Source organism: Halictus rubicundus, chromosome 2, assembly GCF_050948215.1.
Source record: "Halictus rubicundus isolate RS-2024b chromosome 2, iyHalRubi1_principal, whole genome shotgun sequence".
Taxonomy (NCBI): Eukaryota; Metazoa; Arthropoda; class Insecta; order Hymenoptera; family Halictidae; genus Halictus; species Halictus rubicundus.
Window position 1 is genome coordinate 10,778,174 of NC_135150.1, and position 16,362 is coordinate 10,794,535.

At 38.5% G+C, this 16,362-nt stretch overlaps 1 protein-coding gene across 35 annotated transcripts in view; it reads left to right on the forward strand.

The window, feature by feature from the left end:
* Mhc (myosin heavy chain) overlaps positions 1-16,362 on the forward strand; it is a 55,201-nt gene that overhangs the window by 18,627 nt on the left and 20,212 nt on the right. For 5 of the 35 annotated variants that reach the window (XM_076805214.1, XM_076805207.1, XM_076805213.1 and 2 more), the window contains exons 11-15: positions 1,135-1,305; positions 6,484-6,663; positions 7,831-8,252; positions 9,760-9,880; positions 12,084-12,347. In XM_076805214.1, coding sequence (XP_076661329.1) covers positions 1,135-1,305; positions 6,484-6,663; positions 7,831-8,252; positions 9,760-9,880; positions 12,084-12,347 — 1,158 coding nt within the window. Of the gene's footprint in view, positions 1-1,134; positions 1,306-2,778; positions 2,950-4,486; positions 4,658-6,483; positions 6,664-7,830; positions 8,253-8,945; positions 9,064-9,759; positions 9,881-10,749; positions 10,868-12,083; positions 12,348-16,362 lie in introns of all 35 variants that reach the window. The other 30 variants (XM_076805230.1, XM_076805238.1, XM_076805228.1 and 27 more) reach the window with 10 other exon arrangements.

Consider the following 16,362-nt stretch of genomic DNA (forward strand, 5'->3'; position numbering starts at 1 on the left):
GTGCATGAATCTTCGTCGAGTCTCGTCGACTTTTTTGAATAGCGCACTACTTTTCCACGAACGTGTCCTTCTTTTTTTTATCATGTATACACATGTATCTCAGCATGACTCCAAGATCCGTAAATAGCGACATCCGCAAGAAGAAACATCCGGTAAGCAATCATTGAATCGTCGTTGGAAACCACCTTTCGCCTCGTCTTCTCTTTACGGAAATTGCAAACAAAAACAGTGGACCTCACGCTGACGAGTAGACCAGTAGCGTAGACGTTGAAGTTGTTGGTGGTAGATTGAATAACATGTCCATCGATGTTGTGTCTACAACTGTCCAGCGATGAACAGGGGACCAGTAGTGACGACGTCCAGTAGTTACTTCAAAGTAGACTAATATCCTAGTAATTAGTACTAATATCTTAAACGGAAGATTTGTTGTACGTAACCTTTCGTAACAATGTTCGACTACCTGCAGCAGAAACTTAAACCACACCTCTGCGGGCAAGCCTCCACGTATTTATCACACGCAAGTCGCTTGCCTGTAGCTGTGCCGTTAGCTAATAGGCATGTTGAGCAGCTCTGGTATAGTGTGTCGAAAACTTGTTATTTAGTAACTGTTTCTATCCATCGGAGTGATAAAAATGTTGTGAACGACGCAGGTACTCGAGCATAATCCAGCACTGTATGTCCTTGTACACGCAAACGGCATCGCAGAAGTTGCTGTTTGGTTTGCATACGGCCCAGAGACGGTTCCTTGCAAACGCAAATGGTCGCTGGAGGACCCAAAGATTTTCCGTGTGAAGTGTTTTCGTAGAAATTTGGAGTAAAACCGGATCAGGTCGGTTGATCGAAACGTTCTAGTTAAAGAAAGCGATTGTGATCCATCGGCTATCGATGGACGGCTATGAAACCAGCATTTGCGCACATATCGCGTTCTTTGAAACTGCCGACCAATCTGCCGGGAACGTTGTCGGAGTATCCGAAGCAATCGACGAACGCCGCAGACACGGATTGAGTTTTTGATTAATTAAAAAGTAAATTTTGATCGGAGTGGAAAGGTCGTAAAAGAGCACGAACAGGCTGGACCTGTAGATAAATCGAGAGAGGGATGCAAGAGTTTACATACTATTCTTGCTCGAACAGTTCAACAGCTTCGAGCAGCTCTGCATCAACTTCACGAATGAGAAGCTTCAGCAATTCTTCAACCATCATATGTTCGTCCTCGAACAAGAAGAGTACACGAAGGAGGGCATTGAATGGGCGTTCATTGACTTTGGCATGGATCTCCTCGCGTGTATAGAATTGATCGAGAAGGTACAAAAAAGACGAATGAATCGATCATGGCGACAGATCCATCGACGGATCCAGCCATATGGGCAAAAGCAGAACGGGAATGCAGCGTTTTTTCGTTTTCTTTTTCGGGATCGGTGATAGGACCACCAAAGATCCGCAACAAACTCGCACAAACACATAACGCTTATTACAAAACAAAACGCAGTAATGATCGTCCACTGTTTTCATGGATTGGCCATGTAACCAATCGTCAATTGACTTTTTACTTCGTGAACGTTGTCTCATGTTGTATTTTGTCCTTTGCTCGGCCTTGCGGTTTCGCGTTTCAGTCAGAAGCAAGCTGCCCTGCGTCTCGCTTAGGCAACAGATCTTATCTGTCTTTGTCTCTATTCATTTCGCTCAATCCAGATCCTGTCAACAATTGCGTGATCACATTCGACGACTCCCTTTTCTATTCTCACCGAATAGGATTTTGGTGGACCGTGAAAATGGATATCGTTTTTTCAACTGGTCACCGTTATCGGCATTTTTTGAACGGAACTTGGTTCTCGTTTGAAATTTTGATTAGGTCCTACATCGTGTTAGGATACATTCGTGTAATACGGTAATCGACATTTACAGTACACAATGTACATTTTTACAAAACTTTCTAGTTTTCATTTGAAACCATTTAAGCAATTTTTCAACTTTAATAACAATAAAACTCAACTTTTTTTTTGTCGCTGCTTTTTGTTGATGTTTCGAACATTTTTATACAGTTCGTTCAGAAAATTATATCCGCAACACAATCAAATAATTCACGTGTACCACATGGTTACATATACGACGCAGAATGCGTCACGATAAAAATTCTCTAGTCTCCCTACACGTATAATTAATGAGTCGAGGCTTTCAAATATTAAACACCGAGTCCCACCGATTGTTCACCTAATTAACAGGAAATATCACGACAAAAGTAAAGACAATATTTTTCAGCGTGCAGCTGCTACTAGAATATCTCATACTAGAATATTAAAAAAAAAATGACAAAATGAGAAAAACTTTTTATTAAAACGTAGAATTGAAATTCTTTTCGAAATGGTATGCTTGTTGAGCGTTCAATGTCTTTTGTGTTCAATAAGGTGCAAAATTCCGATGTTTGTCTCCGATAATCTTCGAGAACGGCTTCCATAGAACTTCATGCACAGTAAATTTTAGCTAAACACGTAGTAGAGACTGAAATTCTGAATTAGCTGAACACGTAGCAGGGACTTGAAATCCTCGACTGATTATGGCTCCGAGTCACAATCGCTCACATCCACGACAAGCACAAAGGAACGAGACACCATCCAGGTCAACGAAACCGATTTCGCGGGAAATCATTGCTCTACTGATGTTTCTTTTCTCCCCTTTCTTTCTGTTTTTTCACACTCCCCTTGTGCCTCTCTTGGTCCTACTACTCATTCTTCACGCTGGCCCACCCCGCGCTCGCTCGTTGTGCTGCGAACGCAACAGTTCAACGGCTTTGAACAGCTCTGTATCAACTTTACCAACGAGAAACTGCAACAATTCTTCAACCATCATATGTTCGTACTCGAACAAGAGGAGTACAAAAAGGAGGGCATCGATTGGGCGTTCATTGACTTCGGCATGGATCTCCTCGCGTGTATAGAATTGATCGAGAAGGTACAAAAAAGACGAATGTGTCGATCCATGGCGACAGATCCATCGACGGATCCAGCCCATACGGACAAAAAAAAAACAGAACGAGAATGCAGCGTCTGGACCACGAAACATCCGTACCCGGACCTGGTCCACGGATATGATATCGCTGATGTTTTGTCGAGAGCTTTGACCGAGAATGGAATCTGAACCTCCCGAAACGGTCAAAATTGGTGGTCTTGCGGTGGTAGATTATCGGCTCAATTTTTGTGTACGCTTACCAACGAATGGATCACGCTTATCCCCCCCCCCTTTTGAGCACACTCTATTCAAGCTACTCGCTGTTTCTGTTGTTGCTGTACCCGAGTGAAACAAACAAAAACACGAGACTCGTCAGCATCCACCACACAGTATTCTTCGTCTTTTATCGCCCTGCTTCACCTTGTCTCTCTTGTCTCTTTCTCTGTCTCTGTCCATCCCCTCAACGGCACCTATGTCGTGTCTCTTATTTAGTCTATCTCTGAACCGAATCACTATAATCGTCCATAACGATGAAAACAATGATCGTTAAGCACGGTTCGACGCTGTCCCTCGAACACTGCGTCTCCAAAATCTTTTGTTGGATTAAAGAGATGTTGTTTCTGGGCAGATCGAAAATCAAAAAATAATGGAAATGCTCCGTCAAAAGAGGATTAATAGAGTCAAATATTCGGAACTTGATGTTTCCACGAGAACCGAGCTTAAACATTCGATCCTAATATTTCGTGGCATGAAACCCTCGATGACCCAAGAAAGTGTTTGTTACATTTTATATTTAGGCTGGACCGTAAAATGGTATATCGATATCGGTCCTCTAGGGTCACTCCCCCCACCCCTCTTAATGTACAGCAAAGGTTTATTGAAAATCTAGTACGTTGAATCAATAAACTTTTTGCATTTTCATTACCCGTGGTGCTTTGAAATGCAAACGAAATCTGAATTCCAATGCTCGATTTTTGTAGCGAACAATTCGGAAATTGGGACACTATGAAATTTTATTTTCTGCTCGAAGGTAATCGAAAGACGATTGACGTTATATCGGAAGCATCGTTGTATTAGTAAAAATTGCGAGATCGTAGAATTACGTTGTCTAAACCAACAGTCTCAATAGTTTCAAAATAATAAAAACCAAAATGGAGGTTCCGTCGAAAGCAATATTATACAAATCAACATCAAGGCATCGTAGAATTATGACGTGTAAATGAATAGTTTCAATAATTTGAAAATAACAAAAAGCTAAGATGGAGGTTCTATCTGAAGCAACATTACACAAATAAAAATGGTTTAGTTTCGAAGCACCGAATTTTCCTCAAGGACATATACGCGAGACCTCTATGTCCTGTTAACATGTAAGCCCCTGATACACTCCCCCCCCCCCCCGAATAAGATAATCAAAGACAGTTTATCAGAACAATTGTACCCTAATCATAATACCCAAATCATATCCAAGCAGCATTAATGACGGCTGTCTTTCGCCTCTGTTTTCTGTTCCGTTGCTTTTACCCTTCCTGGTCACGAGCAGTTCAACAGTTTTGAACAACTCTGCATCAACTTCACCAACGAAAAGCTTCAGCAATTCTTCAACCATCACATGTTCATTCTCGAACAAGAGGAATACAAACGCGAAGGAATTGAGTGGACGTTCATTGACTTTGGCATGGATCTACAGCAGACAATCGATTTGATCGAGAAGGTACTGTTGGCCCGTGGCATGAAACACCAGGAATGAAGGTCGACGGCTTCTGATTCTTGTATAGGAATCGCTGCAAATCAGAGGACTGTCGCGGACGCTGTTTATGGACGACGTTTTTTTTTCTGACACCGCCAGCAACGAAATTTCGCATGCGAACGTTACTTCTTCTTCTACCTTGCCGTTTCATTCTAATCAGCCCCTCTCCAGGATTAACATTACATTGTCACTACGATTAATGAGCTCTCCTGCAACCAATTTGTCACCAGTACTTCCACGCATCTGACCTAACCTTCCGGGTACAACTTTCCATTAACATATTTGCGATCCCTTTATTCAAACCAGCTTCTTTTCGAAGCTCATTTCAGCTACCTTATCCGAACTTACAAATTCACTTTTATTTTCATTTTTGCAATCCTCGCTTGTGAAACGTTGGTAGAAATGTGGACAGGAACATCTGGTCGAAGTAGGCATATTAAGATTGCGTATCTGTTTGTAAAATTATACACAAGGAAGGCGAGATCACAGTAGCTGTTTGCATCTCTTCTACAACTCAGAAATTATCGGTAGAAATTACAGTAAAAATATCGGAAGGATTTCAGAAGTTGGTTATATCATTTGTAACTTACTACAATTATTGAGACGAGTGGAGTTAATGACGAATTTTTGTACAGTTTTTGTTTTGTTTGCGATCGATGCAGAAAGTTTACATTGTGTATAAAGATTTGCAGTTTAATTACAATTCTGAAGTGGAGAAGTGGACAACTATAATATGATTGTTGCTGGGCCAGATGTTCTTTTTATACCAACACAGTATGTCGATAGCAGACGTCAATGTAGACCCAGTATACCGATACCCAAAAAGCTTCTCTTTGTCTGTATTCTGTTTGTACTCGTGTGCGTGCATGTCGATTATAGTGTAGCAAGCGTAGCAGGGTCTGTATGAAATCCACGAAGAAGGGAAAAGAAAAATATACTTCACCACCATTTGCTTCGAACAAATGATATACGAAGTGGAAAAAGACAAACGTTTCAGAGGAATGAATGAAGGACCAACGTGGGTAACGTAACTCTATGCAAGCTTGCCATATGTCGCTCCTGCATGATTATGCGTTTGTGCATATGTGTTTTTGTATATCAGTGACATTAATTGAGGACAAGGAATTTTTTACAGATCCATCGAAACGAGTAAAGATTCTGTTTAAAACGATATTAGTCTGATAAAAAAAAACTTGAAACTTCGAAATTGGCAACTATCGGGTACAAAAGTATAAAAAAATATCAATGTTCAAATTAGAGAAAGGTCTTTAAAAAAATTCCTTTTGATCTCATGTCTCGAAAAATGTTTCAACTTCAGAAATTTTTCTTCTGAAGGATTCTCCTGTGATCTTTGATTAAGTCACACGAGAAAAGAAAAGAAAAATAGGATACAAATACAGAAATATTTGTATCATTGAATCTATGGTAAAACAAAAAATTGAGAGTAGCGTAATAGATTTTTTACTGAACTAAAATATTATAAAATTCTAGGTTCCATGTAATTAAATAGAAAACGATACGTCACGTTATTGTAAATCTACATTTTAGCGAATATAGTTTTTCAACTATCAAAAGAGATCACAATGTTCTGCAATTTGCAAAACTAGAAATGGAAAATTGAAAAGTTGTCTCTGTCAAAATGCAAGTGGGTGTAAATATTTATTGTAATGCACATTTTCAAAGTAAAATTTGATACCTAAAAGGGGGCACGCTACTCTCAAAAAAAAAAAGATGAAACTTGTCCACGTCGAAACGGGAGTTAACATAATGTTTCAATCTTTTCAAAACAGCCCATGGGTATCCTCTCCATTCTTGAAGAAGAGTCTATGTTCCCGAAAGCCACTGACAAGACATTCGAGGAGAAGTTGAACAACAACCATCTTGGCAAGAGTCCTAACTTCTTGAAACCCAAACCACCGAAACCAGGTCAACAAGCAGCTCACTTCGCTATCGGCCATTATGCCGGAAACGTACGTTGCATACCATTCTTATTCATTATCTGTTTATGAAGCTAGTACACAAATAATAGCTGATTTTGAACAATAATTTATTCATCTTTTAGCTGTGAGTATACTCGTAATGGACAATCCTTTTTGCTATGACGACGTAAATTTCAGATTTTTTAAAACAAACCAACAACAAATGTTTTAAACTGCACACAGTGAGGTTAATATTTACAAATTTCGATACTAGCGTATCGGTGAGACAATATTATTAACAACTCAGTGACAAAACTTTTTTGTTTTTAATTATTTTCGTATAAAACTCTTATCAACATATTCGTGACACTTTTTTTGATTAAAATAATAACAAAGACGATACAATTTGGGTCACGTATGCCTGAATAATTCACGATATAATAGAACCTTTATTAACCGAACTTGTGGGTCCTTGAAGTAGTACACTTTGCAGTATCGGGGATAAATTTTTCAGAAAAGTCGCGTACATCTCTACCATATGTATTGAGAGATTGCAGTACATATATACTCATCTATGAGATTAATAAAAATAAGAACCATAACGTCAGCAGATATATTAAACAATAAACAAGCCTCAGAATTATGCTTGTAACTGTAGAACGATATTGGTCAAACACAAAGAAAAGTATTCGGCCATTGTCTTCACATCAACCCAATATGTACAAGCCTTCATCGGCGGACTCTAGGCTAAGACAAAAATTTCTATATAATTTATTTTTTCTTATATTTTTAATTTAACTCGTTTTTATTTTCATTTTTTTTACCTCGAAGAGGGCCCTGGGCTGCATCCCATAAACTCCGTGCCTAGATCCGTCGTTGTTTTCCTTAGAATTTTGAATCTTTATAATCTTTCACGGTTCGAAGGTGTTCAAACTGATTACAGTGTTTATTCTATATATGTCCCAAATTCCTAGCCGATAAAAGTCCCAGAATTATCCACACTCCCGCGAGGTATGTGTACAAGTAAATCGAGAGACGTCAAGAAGTTCGAGAGACCTCGGTCTCCGAGGAGTATAAGGTCGCCTGGATCAAAGAATATTATCTCCTGGCCGATCTATGTCCATGGCTAGACCCGTGTTTTGGACATATATCGAGTAAACACTGTATTTGTGAACTGCCAGTTGCCAGAGCGACATTGAGTGATTGTTACGATGACAGGTACCGTACAACATCACGGGATGGCTGGAAAAGAACAAGGACCCGTTGAACGACACTGTGGTCGACCAGTTCAAGAAATCTGCCAACAAACTGTTGATCGAGATCTTCGCAGATCATCCCGGACAGTCCGGTGGCGGTGATGCTGGTGGCGGTGGTGGCAAGGGTGGACGTGGTAAGAAGGGAGGTGGTTTCTCCACGGTGTCATCGTCCTACAGGGAACAATTGAACAACCTGATGACCACTCTAAGAGCCACCCAACCTCACTTCGTCCGTTGCATCATCCCCAACGAAATGAAACAGCCGGGAGTGATCGACTCTCACCTTGTGATGCACCAGCTGACCTGTAACGGTGTACTTGAAGGCATCCGTATCTGTCGTAAAGGATTCCCCAACAGAATGATGTATCCTGACTTCAAACTACGGTAAGAATCCAAAATCTCTACAACCACCTACCCATATTTAAAAGTACAAAATTACGAGACGTTCTTTTGAAAATCTTGCAAGCGTTCGTTAGGCTCTAGACGTAATGGATTTCAGTTTAGAGGACGAATAATGTTGTAAATATTTCATACAATCTGGCATTTGCAATCTACGCTTGCAATTAGAACCGTAAATCTGAGATTCATATTTTGGAATTCAATTTCTATTTTGTTAAGCTTCACTAGGTTTCATAGTTCAGACTTTATGAAAATTTGGGCAACGTTTGTAATGAGTCGTAGTACAGTCACACAGGTAATTCACTTTTACAATTATTTTTAATAATTTTTTTTAAATCAAATGCACCCTAAGTTAGCAGTTGCCATCGCTTTTCTGAGATGTTGATATTGAAATTACATTCTACTCCATTCCAGTCTTTAATCAATTTAGAATACATGCGTGTACACAAACATGAGCAGATAAAAAGTGAATGAATTGATTCTATCGCATCGTTGATACGATATTATTTTATTTATGAATTTGTCTGTTTAAATTTTGTACGCGGAACGTTAGACAAAAAGACAAGTTAAATTTTCCCCCGAGAAAGATGAGTTTAATATTACCTGGGAAGAAGTAGACTGAAAATTAGGGGCAACTGATTCAGAACGAGGAATGATCTCTATCTTGTGATCGTACAGTTACATGATCTTAGCGCCAGCCGCAATGGCGGCTGAGTCGGAACCGAAAAAGGCCGCGCAAAGATGTTTCGACGAAATCGGACTAGATCCGGACAGCTACAGGATTGGTCATACTAAGGCTAGTTCAATACTCTAAGAAAAGACTTTGCGAGTTTCTCCGTACTGTGCCCCCGTTTGTTGCCCCCCCCCCTAGAACATTGTCTCCCCGTTTAATCAAAATGTTTCAAGGTGTACACTCCCCCCCCCTTGCAAGTTGGGATACTGTCTCGAAATCTCTCGAGAACTCCGATTAATCTGCACTTGAAGAACTCTTTCTAATTCTCTCTTCATTTACATTTACAATCGTCGCTTCTTCTGCATTTTAATCGGACGTTCGAGAAACGTTTTCATAAGTAGCCACCTCCCCGTTTGGTATATCTACAGAGATCGAAATGTTTCAACAGAATTCTCTGCTGTCCCGAATTTCTCTAGTGCCCCCTGCCCTCTGCCCCCTGCCCCCCTCGATTGCCAAAACTGCACGACCACCGTGAAATTCGTAGATTGATTGAACCACGTAGATAGAGATTAGAGAACCAGTAGTCGATATCAAACACCGGTCGTACATGCACGTATCGCGCCCCGTTGCGTGACCCCCCTAGGAACAATTTAGGAAAGATTCATCAGGATCGTCGGTGAAATGCGCCCGCTCGAGGAAGCTAGCCGGAGGGATCCTTTAGCAAGCACTATAGCCGAGAAACATCCCCGTGAAACGTGTTTGGTCACCTCATTTAGAATCCAATCACCTGTTTTTGCCTTGTGTACCCCACACCTTTAGGTACAAGATCCTGGCGCCAGCGGCTGTCGACGCTGTGGCCTCCGACCCGAAGAAGGCCGCTTCTGCGATCCTGGAGTCGACTGGTTTAGATCCCGATCAATACCGTCTTGGACACACCAAGGCACGTTTCCTTACCGCAATCATGATCGGCCCGATCCACGCGGGGACATTTGTGGATCACTTTTTCAATTTACAGCTGGCTTCAAGGGACATTTTATTGGCTGTCAAACTGTAACTTTTGTACTCGGAAGGCAAACGGATCGATTTGATCGTTCGGCACGTCCTCTTCGAAGGATTTCGTAGATGCTCACTGTTTTACCGGCAGTCGGTATAATCGGTAGAATCAGCTTTCAAATATTCGAACGTTGTAGATAGCTAAGGATTCTTGGCACTTCGATGAGAAAGAAAAATTTTATTGATGTCATACAATTATCATATCGAAGCCTAATGTTTTTAGAATCAAAATTGAATGAGTTTTGCCAATTAATCGACGAGTCCTTCGATTCTGATCGAAGTTTGTAGTTGAACAACGTCAATCGCTGCGTCCTAACTAATAGAAATGATCAAATGGAAGCTTCCGAGCAAACTCGAGTTATGGTTTTGATAGTCAATACTGTCTTCCGCAAATGTTTCACAGCGCCGTGCAGACGTGTCTAACCCAACACGAACCAATACTCCTTGGACGGAGTTATACATTTATGGTTGACCAGTTTTTTTTTCTGAAACACTGTGTAAACTTCTAAAACCGATCTCCTTATTTTAATAACTCGAATTATGTTCTAATTCGAAGGACAATGAACATAATTTAGGACAGAGTTGCTGTTTTAGAAGTTTCGAATATCCTTATTTAGATGGAACAAACACTAAAGGGATCTCAGACAGTCCTACCATTCCATAATTAATGTAACAGTTCTATCGTATACAAATATCTAACAGTGCGTGATAATCTTGTCTGTTGTGCCGCCTCACCATAAAAACGAACCACCGCAGATACAAAATTCTGTGTGCAAATGCCATCAAAGAGCCTTGCGAACCACAAAAGGCAACCCAACTGATCCTGGACGCAATCAATTTGGAACCAGACCAATATCGTATGGGTCACACCAAGGTATCAGACACCTTTGGCTTACCTTCCGAAAAATCTTCACATCATAAACAATATAACCCTCATTTAACGGGTATCATTAACTTTTTCATTTCTCGAGAAGAACACAAGGTTTTTAAGTCATCTTGATCATATCTCCATTTCTTATTTTCATTACAAAGAGTTTCTGCACATACTATACATACATGATCTTGTTCTGCATATTATGTCAAGTACTATATCTATTCAAACTAATCTAGTTTGTATAAGTACAGAATTTTTAACATTAAAATTCAGAGAAGCAGTCACAGATACCCCTTGCAATTTAAATAAATTCTATTGTTATACAGAATATATAACAGTAAAATTCAAAGAAGCAATCACAGATACCCCTTGTAATTCAAATAAATTCTGTAGTTGAAATTCATGTTGAAATTTAACATTGAAATTGAAGGAAATGATCACAGATACTCTTTGTAGTTTAAATAAAATCCATTTTGTTCAAAATGTTATGGGAAAGGAATTGAATGAAGATTTAAAAATTCATTTCTATTATGACATACAATTTGTACGTTGAAATTATGTTGAATGAAAATTCTTTTGCCATGTCATTCTGTGTAGAAATGTAAACACTACTCTCCTTAATCTACTCTATAAACTTCCGTATGATTTCTTTCATCGTTCCATTAACTACGACGATCAATTTTAACGACCAGCTATGTCGATCATTAATAGATCATAGCAATCTGCGTACAGGTATATTCTGCTTTTCAGTGTGTCAGTAGAATGAACTGCATCTCCCCGTTTTGAAAACGGTGTGGGACGCAGATTGTAATCCTCTTAAGTCTTGCATGACGCCATCTTAGAAGTAGAAAAACGAAAAATATTCTTTGATTATTTGCAATCGATCTATTGGATGTAACCTGTTCTCTGTGATTCCTACTATTGATAATATTAGATGAATTTGGTAAACTACTGCTTTTGATTAGTATACAAAAGTCTTAGTAGCTCTAGCCCTTGTAGCTCTATAGTCCGAACCCTAAGAGAACAGGTGAAAACAGATTAAACAAGCTAAATCAATGTCTTTTTAATATCGGATATTCAATGTTACAGTGTGTATATACGTTTTGCAAAATTGTCGTTTGACAAATAATCAAAGTAATTCAGAGGGAGGGATCGGAGGATGATTATTAATTGATGTTTTCTTTTTTGTTGCTCTCCACCACTTAAAAAAATACAGGTATTCTTCCGTGCTGGAGTCCTGGGTCAGATGGAAGAATTCCGTGACGAACGTCTCGGCAAGATCGTGTCCTGGATGCAGGCCTACATCAGAGGTTATCTGTCCAGAAAAGATTACAAGAAACTCCAGGAACAACGTCTCGCGTTGGTGGTTGTACAGAGGAACTTGAGGAAGTACTTGCAACTCCGCACTTGGCCATGGTGGAAACTCTGGCAGAAGGTCAAGCCTCTCCTCAACGTCACTCGTATCGAGGACGAGCTTGCTGTAAGTTTCTCAAAACATACATTCAGTATTCGACGTAAATTTTCGAGACTGGTATCCAAAAGGTATCCAAACGAAATCTGAAAGGTTACGTTGATTCTCGAAGTGTATATGTACCATAAACTTCTTTCTCATTACTGCAATGCACGTTCAGAAGTGATTTTCATCTTTGATCGATCTGTTTATTTGATCTTCTATTTGGTCTATATTTTCTTTATCTATCTATTTGATCTTATATTTGGTCTGTTTATATTATTTCAAAAACTGAAGGGAAAATATTTTTTAAAATTACTGGAATGGACATGTGTACAGTATCTGAGCTGAATTAAATTTTATGGAAAAGTTAGATACGCTTCATACATTACAGACTATAATTTAATACTACAATTTATAGTATTTAAATAAAATGGTACCTTGATGTATCAGTTAACTTTTTTTAAAAAATAGTATCTTTGACGAGTCGATAAACTTTGCAGTATCAATTCAGAGAGTAAATAATCTTTTTTCTACTCGTTTTGTAGCAGTAATTTTCAAACATTGATTTTCATGAGATACATTGCACTTCATAATAATTAAAGTTACAACAAATGAACAAAATTGAACTGATAACGTTTATTCTTTATACAAAAATATGCCATCAATTTTTATACTATATATATATTTCATTTTCGCTCATTAAAATTTGCATCTACTGTCCTTTACGTTTCAAGAACGATCATATGTGCATTCATGATCCACTCAAAAATTATTTTTACATATTTTCTATTATTTAATCCGTAGTATAATGTATACGTACATACTTGTTAAACATTCATACCTATTATAAACTTTTATTAAAGTTGTATTTCGAGTTATATTTTTACCGCGTGATTTTGAAACAAACAGACAATTAATTTCAGTAGTTTCAGCAAAACTTTTTTATATATCAGAAAAACTTTATTACTATAAAGTACGTTACCTATCACTTGGTAAAATATTGTCCCAAGTCAATTTTGTTCATACCTGTTTAAATTGTTTAATTAATGTTAAGAGTCCAGCGTTCGATAGCTTTACAGCTGCGGTAAGCTTTCAAACCAGTCTTATATATCGAACTCAAAAAGAGTGCTGTGCGATAAAAGTCCTCGACAAACGTAAACGACACACGTAAACGTTGTAAATCGACGTTTTGTCGGCAATTTATAATCCCAGGATAATACTTCTGCGAAAAATTACACGTATCCAGTTCTCGAACGTAAACAGCCGTTTTCTGTTGAAGATCTAAGATTTTAGAACCGCCTGGCAATGTCAGTAACACCAGTTGGTAAAGCACACTACGCGGAAAACTGATTTCTCGATAATTTATGGGGGCCGAACGGAAATGCTGGGCCTCGAGCGTCGAATTTGTTTCTTTGTTCACACAGGCTCGATCATTCGCGATCGCTAAACGCGTCGGCTTCTAACTGCCTGTTTATTTGCCCAACCACGCCATTTACTCTTTTTACCTTCCTCCGCGCCGCGAAACACCGACGCCCAAAAGTTCTTTCACTCGCGAACAGAAGAGGAGATTCTCCCAACGAAATTCTATATCCGAAAACTCCGCTCGAAACTTCGTTGAAACGAGAACCACAAAATATCGATCAACTTCAAAAGCCAAAGATTTTACGAATCAATCGCATTTCGATAATTGGATTGTCGAATGTTTTTCAAATTCGCTGCGTTCCGATTCCTTTTCTTTATTTTTTTAACTGTCGCAAAAGTTTCACTTCTTTACTGAAGGTGAGTACTTAGAAATTGGAATAGAGTTCACAGTGACTGAACACAGAAAACGAAATTTACGATACTTTCACGTCTCTAATAAAGCAGCATAAAATAATTTATTAATAATATATTTATATAAGCTATGAACTTGAAGAATACTTCGAATAATTTGAATATTCCTGTTTTAATTTTAATAAGCTCTCCCGCGTTTCAAGACTTTTTTCCACGATATTTATTTGAATTCATTTTACCTTTTTTTTTGCTGTTTAAAACTAGAACTTTCAAAGCTTCGGTAATTTAAAATTTTAGAACTCTAGAAATTCCGATTACAACAGCAGCGACGCGTCTCATTCTAGTTTCCTTCCAGCATTTTAAAAATAAATTCCGACTTGTCGGTGTCTTTTCATCGCGATTCAAGTGTTCACTTCTCGCTCGTCTATTTTTTTGTTTTTTTCTTTTTCTTTTTTTTAATCCTCTTAAGAGGCCCGCTATAAATAAACGGAAATACGCTTTTCTGTCGCGCAACGATCATAAAGATGTCCTAAAGATCTCGAACCCTCAATCTGGTCGCGGACTTGGTGTCAGCGATTATTCATTGTATCTAATTCCATCTTGGAAACGGGAAGATCGCCCTATCGGTATATTTAGTATGACTCGGCTTTAGAGAACTATTTTTAAAAATGCAGCGTTAGAAATGTTGAATCACACCGAGCCGTATATCTTCCAGAACGTTCTCCAAACAGAAAACAAACAAGATTACATTTCACCAAGTGTTAAATTTTCAATTTCAACATTATCCAAAAAAATTTACTTACTCACTTTCAAAATGGATAAATTTTAAACCACTTCGAATTCAAATGAATTATAAGATCTCGTAGATCCGAGCTTGTTACATAAAGCCTTAGCTGACTCTTCCGACTCTCACTGAAATATTCTCACAGCGAATCTGGAAAGATCGTTCAAAAGTTAGTCACAGTTCAATCTTGGAACATCTGCTGTTACAAAATTAAAAATTTTAAACCTCGCCCACCACTCGTGTCGATTTGATACAATTTTTACTGGTTGCAAATAAATAGTTCGTTCTGTATATCGCTTTATTAGACTGCAAATAATTTTATTTTACGTTCCTTCAATTTATTAGTCACAATTTATTCTCAATTTATTCTCACACTTTATTCCATTAATTATGTTTCGTCCATAATTTCATATTTTTAATCTTCGTGGTCCAAAGTGTTTCAAGAACTCTTCTTATTTTAATTATATTTGTACATGGAACTTTACTAATTTATTAGTTTGTTCCAAAAGTTCTTCTCCTAATTTACATACTTCTGCAATTTGTATACAGAACGTCTTTTTATTAACATGCTCTACCAAACAGTACAAATATTTCTCATCACAATTTCGTGCAATTAGTTTAATAACGTAATCTTGATGTATAAACGTTGGGGGACGAGGATTTTTTAATTTTCTATATCAAAGTCTGAAATACTGAAACTTTAATTTTGATTTCATATTACCGTGTCAATTACCAACGGACAAATTATGTTAAAGAAGATTATCGACCATAACATGTCCATCGAGTTTGCCTTTAATTTTTCACTGTTGTTCCAATTCGCTACGAAGTGATCGATCATGCTAAAACAGGGCACCTATCATAGCATGTTCGTCGAATCAGCTTTTGATTTTTCAGTAGTACTTCAATTCGCTGCGGAAAGGCAGATTATGCTAAAACAGAGCATCTATTGTAGCATGTTCGTCGAATTAGCTTTCGATCATTTACTATTATTCCAACTTGCTGAGAAAAGGCAGATTATACTAAAAGAGAGCATCAGTCATAAAATTCAATTCGCTGTGAGATTACAGATTACAGAAAAAAAAATATCGACAATATTGATCAAGTTAGCTTTTGATCTTTGACTATCACGTCAATTCGGCACCAAAGAACAAATTGCATTGAAGAGGAGCCATAAGACGCTGGTCGGCGCCGATTTGGGTACAGTAAGATAGAGAGAGAGAAAGAGAAAGAGGGGGAGAGAGAGAGAGAGAGAGAGAGAGAGAGAGGGACGTTCGTAATTAGAGCAGCCTGATCTAAGGTCGCAGCGCGTTTAATCATCGCGATTATCCGAATTTTCTGCCGGGCCATACGAAAATAAAGTAGTTCGAATCACGCCCTATCGAAAATAGTATCATTCGCTATAAATGATGTTACCGTGGCACGAGCGTGGCCGCGCCGACGCAGTAAAACGATCCCACCTTTATGCCGGCCCGTGTTCCCAACTAC